The sequence below is a fragment of the Nuphar pumila genome, chromosome 5, assembly GCF_984573655.1.
Source record: "Nuphar pumila chromosome 5, dmNupPumi1.hap1.1, whole genome shotgun sequence".
Lineage (NCBI taxonomy): Eukaryota > Viridiplantae > Streptophyta > Magnoliopsida > Nymphaeales > Nymphaeaceae > Nuphar > Nuphar pumila.
The window spans coordinates 6,726,691-6,743,474 of NC_143253.1; the positions used below are offsets into that span (position 1 = coordinate 6,726,691).

At 37.0% G+C, this 16,784-nt stretch overlaps 1 protein-coding gene across 2 annotated transcripts; it reads left to right on the plus strand.

Moving 5' to 3' along the window:
• The first annotated feature begins 6,185 nt into the window (after positions 1 to 6,185).
• LOC149836614 (myosin heavy chain-like protein) lies at positions 6,186 to 13,518 on the plus strand. Of its 2 annotated transcripts, XM_090005483.1 has the most exons (4): positions 6,186 to 6,477; positions 8,075 to 8,393; positions 13,092 to 13,150; positions 13,245 to 13,518. In XM_090005483.1, exons 1-4 carry the CDS (start codon positions 6,225 to 6,227, stop codon positions 13,274 to 13,276), a joined length of 663 nt encoding a protein of 220 aa, XP_089861609.1. In that variant the 5' UTR covers positions 6,186 to 6,224; the 3' UTR covers positions 13,277 to 13,518. The 2 variants fall into 2 exon arrangements, with proteins under 2 accessions (XP_089861609.1, XP_089861610.1); XM_090005484.1 differs by lacking the exon at positions 13,092 to 13,150 and having other exon boundaries at positions 6,199 to 6,477.
• The last annotated feature ends 3,266 nt before the right edge of the window (positions 13,519 to 16,784 follow it).

Sequence of the window (16,784 nt, forward strand, 5' to 3'; positions counted from 1 at the left end):
TGCAACTAATTTCTAATTAATACTACTAATTCCTAATTAGTACAACTAATTAGGTAAATATTAATAATTAACAAATAGCAAGTTCACATGCAACTAATTAGGCAAATAATAATAGATATTCAAGTTACAATGTAATAGTTAATTTTTAAAAAAATTATATTATTAAAAAATTAATAAATAACTCAAGCCAATCGAGTCAGCCTGATAGCCCGCGGGCCGGCTTGAGCCCAGCCCACGTATATAACAGTCCGAGTTTTGGCCCGGTACCTAAAGGGCCTAAGCCTAAAATCATGGCCCAAACCCAGCCCACGGCGAACAGAGTTGGCTTGGCCCATAGGACCGGTTGCCCACCCCTATTTTCAAGAGAAGAGGGGATTCTTTTCAAAATATCAGACAAAAAAATGAGTCTGAATGAAATTTTTTCTCAAAAAAATAGAGAACCTCAGCCTGAGGCCCTTAGTCTCTCTCTATGTCACGGACACGCATTTTGGGTGTGTGTTCCGGTGACACAAGCTGACACGCTCGGAGGACGCTGACGCAACATACATGGACATTATTTTAATAAAAATACATTTTCACTGTTAAATATCAAAAACATGTTTTTTATTAATTAAAATTTTAAAAATTTATGTAACCACGTGTCCTATTTCTTGACAAATTTTTTAACTTTACCAGTTGACATCGCGTCACATGTCTTCGTGTCAAGGTATTTTTGTGGCCATGGATGCTAACAGCAGAACAGGTAGGATTCGGTGAGGCCTTTTAGTAGGCATAGGGTTCCAAGAAATTGAGTTTTACCCGATTCGACCCAATCTCACCCTTAGAAGCCAGATACGGACATGCCCAAGTGGGTCCAATATGCATATTGGTAGAGTTGTTAGGGCCCAAAGCCCAAGTGGGTCCAATATATGCATATTGGTAGAGTTGTTAGGGCCCAAAGCCCAAGTGAAGGATCCTAGCTTGTGTTGATCCAGCCCAACCCCAAGACCATTTGATTTAAGCCAAAGAACCCATCTCATTCCATCCACATTTGCAAATAACGTACTCATAGGTCTGTCAACAGGTCGAACCTGACTGCTTGGTCCGAAGAGATCAGAGTGTGAGATGCCTACTGGATCTGGGTCTGACCTGTCCTGGTGCATGCAAGACCAGATCTGGGTCTGGGTTTCTTCGACAACAATAACCAGAACACCTTTTATATATCTTTTACACGTTCAAATTTCAGGATCATAATTGTAACTCAGATCTTGTTTGTAAATTCATAAGCCAAACCTGGGTATATATGCTAATTGGATTTTGTGAGCCTGACCCAATTAGCTAATTGCATACAATGCATAATTAAGCCCAAGCCCAGATCCTATTAGATTTAATTTGTGTCGGTACTGGGTCATACCAGACCCATTGATAGCCCTACTCGCTATCAGGTATCAAGCACCAGGCCCCCCAAGTGTGTCCGGTGGGCCTGACACTCGTTAGAACACATGTATGGGGATGGGGCTGTTAGAGGTAGGGGTGTAACTGGGTAGGGTATACCCGAACCCATTATACCCGACCGGAACTGATACGGTATTGGTGGACCCATGGGTTCGGGTCGGTCCAAAATATAGACCCATAATAAAAATGGATCGGGACTTGAGTATTGTAAATGAAGCCCCGAACTCTAACGGACCCAGCCCGATTATATGTATCGGTACCCAAATGGTTTTTCATATTTTAAAAACAAACCAAACCCGACCTGGTTATATACCAGAACCTGCTTTGTACCCTAACCGATTATATACCTGAACCCGAGCTTACCCATACCCGAGCCGACTATATACCTGAATCGACCCGTACCTGAACCTGTCTCATACCTGATCCATTTTGAAAGTTTCTAATCGCTAAATATTATATATTTAATTAAACATTTAAAGATGCTGATAAACTTAGAATTAATATGTATTGCATTTTAGTAATCTAAACTTCCATTCATTTTCACATTTGCTTCCTATTGTCCTTTTGTCATGAAAATGGTCGTATTGGAGTGAATCCTAGAATAATACTCGAGAGCTTAATGAATTTGATATATTTTGAATATAATAAATCATTGTTTTCCCTGTTTCAACTTAAAATGTTTGGTTGGCATGGATATAATCTTTTAATATTCAGATTTTGACATTATTTAAAATAGTTATTAAACTTCTATTTTGTTAGCATATGATTTTCTTAATAAACAGCTGATTTCATTAATTTACATATTTTTTATTTGTGGGTAATCAGGCTTACAATGCCAATCATATCAAGACCCGGGCTGAAAGTTGAACAGGTTAAGAATAATACCTAAACTGGTTAACCTGTATGGGTCAACTTTTTCAACCATACCCATACGCGGCCCAAATCAAAATGGGTCTACTAAAGGCCTGAACCCATTAACCCATATGTGTCCACATTTTCTAGTTGTACCCGAACCTGAAATAGATTGAGCTGGGTTTGGGTCTTACTTTTATACCGAATTCAGAATAGAGTCTGATAAGACCTGGTTACACTCAAGTTAGAGGGTTGGAAAGCCCTCGTCCAATAAACCAAGGGTTGGGTGTGTGCTTTTCTCAGTTAACCAGTTTTTTGCAAAAGCATGATTTTTAGCCTAAAATTCAGTTTAAAACTTGGTTTTAAGCATCATCCAAATGGTACCAAAGACTATAAAGACATTTCATTTCAAGAAACATTTGTTAAATCTCGTGTGTGCGAGCTAAGTTCGGCTTCTTTTTAGGTACAATGTGTGAGGTGTGATAGAGGGGATGTAAACTGGTCGGTTTGGATATAGGCATTACTAAGTCTAGCTTAATCAGATCCAGATTTGGATATAGAGTCGGATGGGTATAAGCTAAAATCAAAATCTGGATCCAACATGCTTAAAATCAGCACATCTATAGGATTCGACTTGCGTAAGATTTGGATTTTGATCAGATACAAAACTTGATAAGAAGTGCATATCCGACTTTGGCTACTGAATCCAGCAAAAATGATTCGAATTTGGTAGGATAGCATACTTGAATCCGAAGAGTTTTACACCCATAACTGTTGAATTTGAAAAATAAGTCCCAACAAGTGTAGATCCTTCAGAACACTATCATATCTTGTTAACTCCACAAATGCCCTAATTTTGTACGAATGTAGCGTGTTTTGAATTTTAGTTGTATTCTCAATCACCTACCAAAGTTATTGAAATTGCTAAATTAATATACGTCAAACTATGAATGACAATCACCTACCATTATCCCATGTAGGGATGGCAGTGGACCGGGGCGAGGCCGGGGACAAGGCCTTCACCCCTGGCCCATCTCAAAATCCTGCCCACCATCCCCGTCTCCATCTCCCCACAGGTTTTGATTTTAACCTCCATCCCCATTTCATGTCCTCCATCCATGGTCCAAAAGGAGCAAGGAGGGGCGTGGCCCGTTTTCCCTCAGTCCACTGCCATCTTGAACTTGAAGGGTCGGGAATGGAACTGGACACGTCCGAGATTGGAGACGGGGATGAGGTGGGGCGGAGAAAAGCGTAAGACCATCCTATCACGGGTTTTGATTTTAACTTTCATCCCTGCCGCCGTGTCCTCCATTCCCTGTCCAAACGGGGCCAGGCGGGGCAGGACCCCATTTTCCTCCAGTCCACTGCCATCCTTAATCCCATGTGGTAAGTGAAGCGGGGTCCTGTACCAAGCTGAAGGCCCAGGTTCGAATCCCTCTGCTACGTGTGGCTTAAGAGTTAATCCTAGCTTGCCTTTCAAATATATATATATATATATATATATATATATATATATATATATATATATATATATATATATATATATATATATATATATATATATATATATATATGACAATGACAATGACAATGACAATGACAATGGTGTCATGGGACCAAACTGTGGCCTTGAGTTTCTGAATGGTTAGGCAACACTGCCATAGGTAGGTAAAGGGCCTTTTAGTAACCCTTGTAGTTATGAATGAGGTAGCTAAATGGTTAGGTCACGGGTCTTTAGTTCGAATCTCACGGGGTTATCTCTCACCTTGCCTCAATGTTATCAAATTTGGTCTGAGGCGATTTAAAAGGAGCCGACTCAATTCAAATTATTAGTTACATTTTAACGGGGTTAATTTTTTATATTTTTCTAATTTTAATAACAGTGTCATTTGATGGATTCAGCAACGATTCAATTTAATTTGATTCTTTGTTTTTTAATAAACTGATTCACCTAGTGAACCGATTTTAACAGCATTGCCTTGGGCGATAATTCCACTATAAATGAGTGAGTCTGGGCCCTGAATTCATCTAAGAGATGATGACACTGGGTTCAGTTTGGATCTTCCATAGGAGAAAACACACCCAGGTCAAATAAAGATTACATAAACCAGACCTGGTCCATACCTACCTAGTAATTTTTTTCGTGTTTTTGTGAAAAAAAAAACTGCGAATCTTGATAAAAATTTTACTCAGTGGAGGGTGTACTCTGGTGGGTAGGCAGGGGGGACCTCAAGGGTTTTGCTAATTGGAGGTCAGCCAATATGCAGTCGGTGGTGGAGGTTTATTTATTTATAACCCGAAGAAACCGCACCCATGCAGCATGAAGACCTGGTCGCACTGGCTCATACTGCCATACTTATGGTTGTCATGCTGGCAGCATAAAACTTCGAGGCTAAGACCTTGACTGTCTGTCCATGCTATGCATGCACAGATAGGTGACGCCCACGAGAATCAAACCTTGACTGTCTGTCCAGCAGCCAAGGCCGCAGCCCACTAAGCCAACCCCCCTTGGGGCTGGTGATGGAAGGGTTTTCCCTTGAACTATCCCCAAAAAATGTCGAATTTGGGTTTGGTATGAAATTTCACTACCTTTCTCAGCTTCCAATGCTAACAGCCTAACAGACCCCCAAATGGTTAATCTTCAATAAGGCTTCGTTTGTTACCAAACCCTGACCTTACTTGATCTAGCTCATGTTTTGATGGGATCATATCCAACCAATATTGCTCTTTAAAAAAAAAAAAACAGCTATATATGCTTCCATGTGTAAAATGTTAAAAAGACTCAACCTTGTCTTCTCAAATCCTTTTTACAAAATGTCTTTCAAATATCTATTGATTTTGTGCAACTGGCAGCAATCCTTGTCAATTAAGAATTTTATTTTTTAGGTTCTATATGGGTAAAATAGGGTAAGAATAAAAGCAGAAACTCAAATTGACAGATACAATAGTAACATATAGGGTATGTTTTTGGGGTTACGTGCCAAAAATGTTTTATGTTTGATTGCTTTTGAGGTTCTTTCAAATGAGATTCACTTTCTAAAGTATCATGATATTTTGAAAACCATGAAGCTGCTTGATTTTTCAAAAGAAAAGATGTTATTTTCAAATATTGCCTAGTTTGAAAGCATCATAATTTTAAAGAAGTTATTTTTGAATATCTCCTATTTTGAAAACACCAAGCTTTTATCACGATATTAACTCAATAAATATACCTTTTTTTATGATTTATATTTGTTTTTACAGTGGAACGCATATGAATTCGCTTTGACCAACAAGTAAATTAATCGACATGTTATTGAAACGGTTAGTTATTTGGATAAAACTTTTCCATCTTCCCAAGATTTTTTCAAGAAAAAGATTTGTGACATTGAGTGAGAGCATTTTAGTAATTTTTTTTTAGTTTTAAACGGTGAATTTAGGACTGAGTTTGTCCTTGTAACTAAGGACTTCGCATATCTCACAGGGACACGCTATTTTGTGCGTATCCCAGGTGACAAGAGTGACATGCTCAGACACACTGACCGAGAGACACCGACATATATGAACATTATTTTAATATTTTAACCCAGTTAATATTTTTCAATAAAAATACACTTTTTACTATTAAAATATCGAAAAGTTTTTTATTGATTAAAAAAAAAAAAAAATCGTTGTCCTCATGTTTTATTTTTTTCGAAAAATGTTATACCTTACAGTCGAACTTGCGTTACATGTCCTCGTATTACGTATCTTTGTGAGTTGTGACATATTATGAGATCTTGTGATAGACTGTGCATTCAAATATAAAAAAGTTCTGGACCAATTTTTTGTAAATCATGGGTAAGCTAGGCGTGTTTCAGAAATTCTTCAAGCGGTTCCTCGGCTCGTTTTCACTCTCCGCGCGGTAAAAAGAGGGAAAGGAGGAAAGAGAAGGAAGAGACAGAGAGAGGGATGAAAAGATGATGGAGCGGATGAGGAAACCCCTCCGGCGGGTGCAGATCCAGCCCTCCGGCAAAGGAGAGGAAGACAGTGAGAAATCTGAGACCCCGGTGAGCGGGGGAGCGCGATTGCCGTCGTTGAACGTTTCGGAAGGGCAGGAGCCCTTCGTGGAGGTCAAAACCCGGCTAAGGCCCTCGCTGCACAGGGAGTACCAAGGGGATTACCTCAGCATCCCTTCCGATCCATTCTTGATGAAGATCCTTGAGAAGCAAGGTGGTTTTTGGGGGAATTTCCTACTTTTTTTAGGTTTTCTGAATAATCTGAGTGCGGAATCGTCGAAATTTGCCTGTTTTTTCGCTGCTTCTCTTCTGAAATTTTATTTTTTCATGCACATTTAGTGTTTATTTGTGTGATCCATTTGTCTTAGGCTAGTTTTTTCTGTATTCCTATTAAGAAACACAGATCGCTTGTATTGCGAGTTAAATCTACGGTTATTTTTTATGATCTTATAGGGGTTTTATCTAGTTTTGTTGTGTATTGATTTAAAGCTGTCGTGATCCTTTGTTAAAATGATTTATGCCGTCTGCAGTCAATTCGATGATATCCCATGACGATGATTTTGTTGATTTTGTGATGTAATTCTGGTTCCTGGCTTCAGATTGGTGTTGTATTCATGATTCCATTACGATTATTTATAGAGCTGTATTGATAGATTATTATACAATGTAGTAAAACAAAAAAACAGCAGGAAAATCAGCGCTATGTTTTTATGGTAATGTAACTTAGTTCAAGATTTTGAGAAATTTGTGGGTTATTAACCGCTAAGTTATCATTTTCTTAAGGATTTTGCCTTTTGTTCATAGTTTGATTGTGATACTATTTTTCTACAGTTAGTTTTACTGGAACTGGTAAATATTTTAGCAAAACAAGATACTGAGGAAGATAATCCATGTTTCTTGGTAAGTTTGGGGGCTTTGTTCACTGATTCATGTAACTTTTTGCAGGAGATTGCGGTGAATCTTTGAAAAATTCATTTTTTGCAGTTTGTGTTCGATGTTGTGGTCAAAAGTTTTGCCTTTGGTGATTTCTCTGTTTCATGTAACGGTCGGAAGAGCAATTTTGAGAGGACAGTGCCAGTTATTTTGGTGCTTCAAGTTTCTCTTCTTTTTTTTAACATAGTTTGAGTCTAATTATTAATTTATTATGCAGTTTTTTTTCCTGTTTATTATTATTAATTTAGACTTCCCGGTAGTTTGTTTTGTAAGTGTTTCCTAAAGTCAGTGTTACTCTTATTAAAGTGAGGTATTTTATAAAAAAATTTGGATTTGCCTTACATCATGAAATCTGTTGGGATATGTTTGTTTTTATGGCATGTATAGACAAGGAGACTGCTCATATTTGCTAACTTTGTAGTGAAAACCTGATGTTATGTCATAAACTTTATTATGATGACTTTCATTTTTGCCGTGCTTAGTTTTCTATAGACATTTTAGATGGAAAACCAAGGTATTCTGAATGGTCTCTATGTTTTTTAATAGCCATATAGGTTCATCAATTCATATATTTTAAAATTTGCGGTATTATCTGCTTAGATTTTGTTTTCTGGTTTATGCTTGATTTTTGTAAATCCTGTTACTGCTTTTTGTTATAAGGTTTGGCTTCTATTTTTCTTGTTAGTTTGTATTGAACCGACTTTGACCTTATAAGCAGACCTGCAAAACTAACCATACATATATAGAGTAAAGCACCTGGTGATTGTGTGTGCTAACGATCCTTAGTTCCTTACTTGTTCATGTTATGCATCTGGTTCACTTATATTGACATGCATTTAGATTTATTTTTCATGTTCAATTCGTTTCCCCATTTGCAGGTGACGGTAGAGTTCTTTTTGCAGAAAGCATCTTGAAATTCACCGGATCTGGGAAAATGAAGCGGAGGGGACTTTTAATTACTGAAATTTCTATTTATATAGTGGACCTAGAGGCTGCCCTACTTAAAAGGCGTATAGCAATTTCTGCTGTTGGTGGTCTCTGTCTGAGTGAACTTAGTGATAATTTCTTTGCAATTATCATACCTAGTGAGTACGATTGTTTGATGGCCAGCACACGGAAAAATGAAATTGTCGCAGCGATAATGGAGGCTACCAAGAACAGATCTAATTCCGAAGTTGAGCTTATCTTCTCCAACAGGTACATATTTCATTTGCTTTTGTACATTTACAGTATAAATTTCTGTGGATGTTAATAATTATGAAACCTTCAATGCTAAATGCATCAACTGATTGCTAGATTGCAGACCTAAACTACACTGTGTGTACACGTGTGCGTGTGTGCATGACCTATATGTGTGTACATACATTTATACATGTACATGATACATAGATACATGCATCTATACATGCATGTATGGGTGTACTGCATGATTAGATGTGTCATTCTTCTTTGCAAGTCATTTTTGTGACAAAATATTATGCTTTCCCCTTAGTGTAAATATTTAAAATGGTTTGTGTATAATTGTCTTCATTTACATGATAGAAAGAAGGAATTTCTGGGGGCTTGTCGTAAGGGTCAATGTCCATGTAATTTAGGACATTAGCATGACTTTTTGGCATACCTGAATGATGCTCTTAGCAGTTCATTGAAAATTTGAAATCAAGTCTAGTGTCTGTAGCTCCTCACTGGAAGAAGTGATACTGTGATAATTGTTGCTTAGTGAGAATGATTATTTGTGAGTGTTCTCCCTTCCAGGAGTTTTGTCTAACAAGTATCGGATTAAATAAGGGACAACCGTGGCAACAAGTAAAGCATATCATCAGATTCTTCCTTATGTAGGAAAGATTGAAATTAACTATATATGCTTTTGGTTTATCAGAATAAGTCAATTAAATATTATCATTGAGCTTAGTGAATAGATTGTAGTGAACTTATACATTCTTGCCTAGTGCAGAGTGTGTTTTCGTATTCCTCTTGGAATTGAAATTCATTACAAGTTTCTTGATCAAAACCTAATGACGGATCCTTGAAAAGCTAAGTTAGGTGGTAAACTGGTTCCCTTCTACCTTCTTTTTAGGCTCTAATGAAAAAGGTTCCATACTAGGAAAACTTCAGATGGATGACAACGGCAATTTCTTCTCTAATGAGAAAAAAATGCCTATAGTTTATTTTCTGAAACATTTTACACTCAACTATGGTACCATTTTGGAACTTTGATCCAACTACTGTATTTGACTTCACTGGAGCATCTTTTGGGATCAATCCTTTTTGTTTGAGAACTTGTGATTTTATGCTTTGCAAGTATTCAACATAGCAATAATTTGATAAATACATACATACGTACATATACATACATGTGTGGTATGTTGGTGTGTATACACAGTCACAAGTAGATGAACTAAGTTCTTTAAAGTGAAGCTCCTGCCCAACTTCTTTGAAGAACTTAGATATTATTAACTTATTATATTTCCTGTGCATACATACATACATACATACATACATACATACATACATACATACATACATACATACATACATACACACATACATACATACATACATACATACATACATACATACATACATACATACATACATACATACATACATACATACATACATACATACATACATACATTTTCTGTGAATATATGTAGGTAAGAATGTGTATATGTATGTATAGAAAATACAGTAACCATCCAAGTTCTTTGTTGTGTTTAGACAGGTCAGAGGAGTTCACTTCAAATTGTAGTCACCAAATATTGAGGGATAATATGAATTTATCATTTTCTTTTAATTTTTTAAGATAAAAGCTTGAAAACATGAAAAATATACAAACTCAAATGAAAATATCATAATGCGAAATTCAATTGTTTTTAATTTTTTTAAGTTATGTTATTTAAATCCCCAAGATTTGCCTGAGAAAACCAGTTACTAAAAAAATTCTCGAGAAAGACCCTTGCCAATAATATCATGACTGATATTGGTCACAACTTTACACAAAGGAACCTAATTGCCATAGTTTTTTCCTTTGGGGCAAGGGCAAACTTATCAAAAAGCGAGAAATTACAGGAAGTCCATAAGCAACGCTTCCTGTATGTGGCAATGATAAGTCAGCCTGTATTGCATCCTGAAGTATGAGAGTGGGGTAAGGGACAACTGGATCAAATTCATTCAATTGAAGTCTATTCTTTGAGAACCATATATTGTCCATTTTAGAATGGTTGATATTTGTGTAATTAGATGAAAAATATTTGGCTATTTTTTTCTTACCTCATGAACATTTTTGCTGTTTGCTTTTCAAAGTCAAGATAGTTGCAGGGGTTCAAATCCACGACCTATGCAATGAAAGAGATGGCAGTATAAAATCAAGTTAAAGCCTAACACCTTTTTAGAAAGGTGAATTTCTTCTATATTCACAGATATCATGAACATAGGAATCGTAGAACAGAACAATGACAAAAATATTAAAAAGTTTCCTTTTAGTTCATCTTTACTCTTGACTTTTGTAATCTGCTTCCACTCTGCTGACTGAATATCTGAACTAGAAGCTATTTATTTTCCATGGATATCTGCAGGCTATCGTTATGGCTTTTGATATTCTCTTGTAAAATGTGCAAAATTATTAATATGTGTATATGTATACTATATACTAAACTAGTTCATGCTTTATGCTGCTGAATTAATGTCAATATATGGTGCTATATACTAAATTTCTTCATGCCTCATGCTGCTGAATTAATGGCAATATATTGTGCTGAACCGCTTCTCTGAGGCCTGCCATTGTGTTGGCCATACGACATGTTGTTTCTCTGATGCCTAATGGGATGTGCCAGGCAGATTATTGAAAAATGAAATTGATATTCAAATCCAACAACAGTGACTTTCTAATGCGAAGTTAAAAACCTAAGACTAGTTCCATCTCCATCTGTCTATTTTGTTCTTAAGATTAAAGTCTCATTCTGAACCCATTACGTGCGTGGAGACTAATGACAGGGCTAAATGGGATCTTATTTGATGATTCGAGGATGTGGTGACGAAGGTTTTCTAAGTAGACTTATGAATTGACCAAGCCAACTGGCTTAGTGGTCATCTTGTGTAGCTTCCACGGAGTGGCACAATGACTGGAGTTGAATGGTTTGATCTTTTCAGCAAATCAGGTCTCTCTTGGAGTTTCTGGACTGTAGATGTAAATGATGTAAGATATTTAACCAAACTGAAACATGAACAAACTGACAAAACTTGTAGCATGGGTATCCGGTATAGATGTGGCAATTTCTGAGAATGACATGTGCACACATTCAATAGTTATATAAGTTACTAAATGTATAATAACTGTTGGTCAAATGTGATTTTTTTTAACCAACATGGTAACCTAATTGAGTACAATAAAATGGATTGGATTTGCAGTTTTTCTTTTACAGTACCTTGATGTTGCATGAGCGCAAACAAGGTTCAGAAATCTATTTGACAAGGGCTAAAACTGAATCACTTGTTTTAGCCTTTTGACCCCATATGTAGGGTGGATAAGCTAAGGAAGATCTCTTGGAGAGGGGCCATAGTAAGAGATAAGAGATATTGCAGGGTGACTGAAGCTGTAGATGTAAGTAATAATGAATGGAGAAAAGAGCTTGTGAAGCTGACCTCATTTAGTTGGAGTAAGGCTTGATGATGATGATGATGATGGTGATACTAGATTATATGCAGAATTTATGACTCTGAAATCCAAAAGATGCAAGAATAAACTACCAAGTCAAAGCTCATATTTAAGAAGCGATACAACAAAAAAGGCATTGCAAGAGCAAATTACAAACAAAACAAAGAAATCAATAGTTAGCTATGTCACAGGGACTCGGCATAGAGTTGATTGACATTGTTCAATGTGTTTAATAAATTAAACCATGTCACTAATGTCATGCTGTCTCCTTTGCTGGTGTTGCTTTCATTTCATGGTAAGACAAATACCTAGGCCATGTGAGGTATCTGTGCAACTGCGACATAAGGGCCAACATGCCATCTATAATGACTTTGGCTTTTTAATGTTTTAAAGACTAGTAAAAGGAATTTCGTTAAGAAACACAAGGTAGAGAGGTGTTAAGTCAACATCCTCAGGAGCAACTACAATTAGAGCAATGTTCACAAGTTCAAAAGAAGCCTCAGGAAGATCCATAAACAAGGTGATGCCTGCCCAACCAACAAAGGTTTTTGTTTGGATGTTTCAATTTTGCATAATGCATTCCATCTCTTTGGATATGGGCATAAATACTGATTACTGTTTTCCAACACCCACCAAGTGCTTTTAGTCCCCACATGTAAGCTTGCATCACCTTCTCCATTTCCTTTTATTCCGATTAGTGAATAGAAGGATTTTAGAAGATGGGATCATTGATCCCTTCCCAATGCTTTTGGTTATCCTTTTTCAATACATTGAGAACCTTTTATTTCAAAAAAGGGAGTTGAATTGTCTCTGCAAACTCCAAATTTGAGCCGCTTCTCTAATATGACCTTCCAAAAGTGTCTAGACTGGAAAATTTCCACCTTTCCGTTTTCTATTTTTCTGCCAAAAGCTGTGAGATATTTGAAGCGCTTGCATTTTGCAAAAGGTAATTAGTACAAGGGCATATTTACCTGGTAACCAATTCTGCAATTGCTAGAATGGTCACTAATACTGTAGAAACTGATTAGCTGAGAATTTTAATCACTGATCTCTTTTATCTTGTGCATCAGGTGAGTTTGAAAAATATGGAATGTGCTTGTATTGACAAAACTTGTTTATTTGTCATTTCCTGGAAAGTTTGTATCTCTGGGTTTTGGTAGATCCATGAATGTATGGATCCACCCAAATCTCTTGTATAAATTCCCGAGTTCTGAGGCTCATTATTGTAACCTTTGCAGGTTTGAATATCGTGCTTCCTCTGAAAATATCAAGGAAGTTCAATTTGAGGAAGTTGATGGTCCGTCGATATTTCTGCCATTCTTTTCTTTTTTCCTATCTATGAATTAGTTTACAAGTTTTTAATCTCTCTCTCTCTCTCTCTCTCTCTGCAGGAGGTGTTAAAACTAAATTTGTGAGGAAGTGAAGTTTGCAGGAAGTTGGTAGCAGGGCTCCTCTCCTGGAACTAACTGCAGGTACCCGTATTCGTTTCAACTCTTTTGTACACGTAATTCTTTCTCTGGACCTGCTAATCTGAAGTTATCCAGAGCTTGTAAACTATCTTTCCTGCCCATGTAGAAATGGAAACGTATCCATTGATTGTCCGGAAATTGTAAAAAACAAATCATTCGAACACCAAAAAAGTGCATTTCTTATTATTTTAAATATATTTTTTGTTGTGTGGTGGTTTGTAGGGCTGGAAAGCAAGATGAGCATCTCATGGTTCAGCTTGTAAAGAGCTCATTTGAACTTGTGAGATAGCCAGATAGGTTTAGCAAGCCGAACATGAAATTAACAATAAATATATTTTATGTCATAGAGTGTATACGTTGAAGTCTTTGGCTTACCAGCAATAAGTTCAGAATTCAAATTCTATTGCTTACAACTTTGAATCAACTATTTATCTTGTAAATGAGCTAGTTGGAGTAGGTTTAACTGTTTAGAGTCCAAAGTCTATTGTTTTCAATTCTAGAATAATTTATTCTTTTGTAGATGAGCCAGCTCGAGCTGAGCTCATTTAATCTTGGGTGCGCCATGAACTCAAACTCCACTCAGCTCGACACAAGAAACAAGTCAAGCTTTAAGACCCTCTGTTCGGCTCATTCGACTAGTTTACCAACCCCAGTGCTGTGTTAATGGGTTAAACATATGCGGATCATGGGCCTTGCATGCTCATCGTACTCATTACAGAGGTTCTGGAAATGGGTGAAGGGTTCAAAGGGTGCTCTGTTCCACTTCATTTACGCTCTGTTTAGAAATTGCCCGTCAGAGTTCCCGGGTGGAACTGGGGAATACCCAACACCAAACTTGTTTGGGATGGATGCAGTTATTGGAAAAGAGGGAACTGGACTGGTATTTGCCTACTCCAGCTCCTCATTTCAACTACCACCTGAATGAAGTGGTAGTTGCCAACTTCCATGCTGTCTACCACACCACACCGACTGAATTTCTTACTTTTCCGTTAAGCAATAAGACAATGAGAAAGGTAAAAAGGATGAGAAATGAATAGATAAATTGGCGGAATCCCTTTATGTTTCTGCACATTTTCTTTTGTTTGTCATGTCAAGGAATAAGATAAAATCCGCTATCTGAAAAATAACATGAAGCTTTCTTTCCTTATGCTGCCCGCCCCGGGCTTTGAGGAAGAGTAGTTTGTTCTCTCTACTCTCTCTATGAATACTATACTCGTCGAAAAGCTTTGTTTCTTTTTCCTTCTAATGTATAACGGAATAGCGGGTTTTCATCCCAACGAGCAAAGCCCTAAAGCTTCACTTTGCAAGTGCTTTTTGAGTAAACTCCGTTCAAGAAAATCTTGTACCCCTCGCACATATTCTCTTCTCTTTCTTTCTGCATTTAGATAGTGAGGAGCCCACAACCTTCCCAATAATTTCCTAGTTGTAATCTCAGGTTCATAACAGCATTCCAAATAAGCAAACAAGTGGAAGTGGTGAATCCCCACTGCTCCCAAACTGCAATCTGGATTTGCCAAAATCATGGACTGGAGATTCAGTATTTGCATCTCTAATTGACTTCGACAGGCAGTTTGAAAACAGAGCCTTAGTGGAGTGCTCCATGCCTAAGCCGCTGGCGCAAAAACCCCTCATTTCATAGTCACAATCTTGTTCTTGGCGTTCTCTTGGTGAGAGTTTATTTTTTTTGTGATAAATTGAAAATCATGTTTTTTAGGTAAAATATTTGTGAAATTTAGCACATTTATAATCAAAGGCATAGTCGCATTGGATTTTTTTTCGGTAGATTGAGGTGGAACCAAGGCCCACATTTTGTTTCTCATAAGTGCATCATACTTAGCATTCGGCACTTTGCCACTTTTGGTCCCTACTGGCTTCAAAAAATGTTTTAGGCTCTTGGTCACGGGTCAACTCAACTATGAGAACAAAATCATAAGGATATTTAGTGCTTAGGTAGAGTTTTGGTTTGAGAGTGCCATCTTGTGAATGAGTTATCTTGTGATAGATTCTTGTAGGCTGACTCATTTCAGGTTCAGGAGTCATGTCAACAATCAAGTTTACACCATATGAAGGCAACACAGTTTCAGTAGGTTTAGGATCAAACTCGGTTGATTCGGTTAATGAACCATCTTCATTAGAAGCATGGCTAGTCTCATTTGGCTCGGTTTGGTTAGGCTCTTCATTGGGTACAACTACTTCTGGTGGGGCAAAAGGATTGCTCAGCTGGATGGATATCACAAAGTCTTGAGATGGTTTGGTTAGGTTAGGACCTTGATCAATTTGGGAGAATAGCTAGGACTTTATTTCTGAAGCCAGTTACTTCATCAAAGTTGACAGGGTGAGGAGTACCAGCATACAAAAAACTCGACTCATCAAAGGCTACATGTCAATAAATATATACTTTTTGAGAGACTGGGTCACATCAAAGATATCCTTTGTATTGTGACCCATGTCCAATAAAAATGCAAATGCAGGCCTTAGATTTTGGCAAAAGTTGTGTTTGTTGTAGGGTACCATAAAAGATAACAGGTACTTCCAAAAATTCTAAATAGTCATAACTTGGCATTCTTTTAAGTAATAACTCATACAGAGACTTCAGATTTGAGTTTGGACGAGGAATACAAAAGCATAATCATACCCACTTGGATCACGTCTATGTTTTAGTTTGACTACACTATTATCTATAAGGACATGATATCCACCTGATAATACCATGATTATGCAGGAAATTGGTGGAGGTATTTACAAATTCAGCATATTTGGGGTTTAAAATCGAATGGTTTTTCCATAATGGTTTTGAAGTTCTCAAAACATTTGAAAGCATTTGATTTTGTTAATAGAGGAAAAAGCCATGAAAATCTTAAATAATCATCAACAAGAAGCAAATAGTACTAATATCCTTCTCTCGAACAAACATGCTATGACCCACACAAATCAGCATGTATGATTTATGAGGAAATTTGCACATTTGAAGAAAAATCTCATGTTTAGGAAAAAAATCAAATATTTGAAAGAAAAATCAAATATTTATGAAAAAATTTACATTTTTGAGAAAAAATTCACATATTTGAGAAAATATATATTTGCATATTTGAGAAAAAAATCGCATATTTAGAAAAAAATCACATATTTGAGAGAAAAATCACATATTCACATACTTGAATATCTAGAAAAAATTGCATGTGAGAAAGGTAAAAAGAACCTTTTAAAGCAAAAAATTGTAAATTTGTAAAATAAGGGAGATTTCAAAATTTGTGAGGCATTCCAGGAAAAGACATCATTTTTGTCGTACAATATTATCATTTTCTCAAAATAAAATCCATAACCCCCCCCCCCCCCCTGCATTTAATGGGGGCAAGGGATCCATAAGCCCTTGCTTTGCTGAAGCCGCGCAACTCTACGGAGACAAGGGGTGCATCATGGGTTTACACTTCGGCGGCCATAAGTCCAGCATGACTAGGTCTC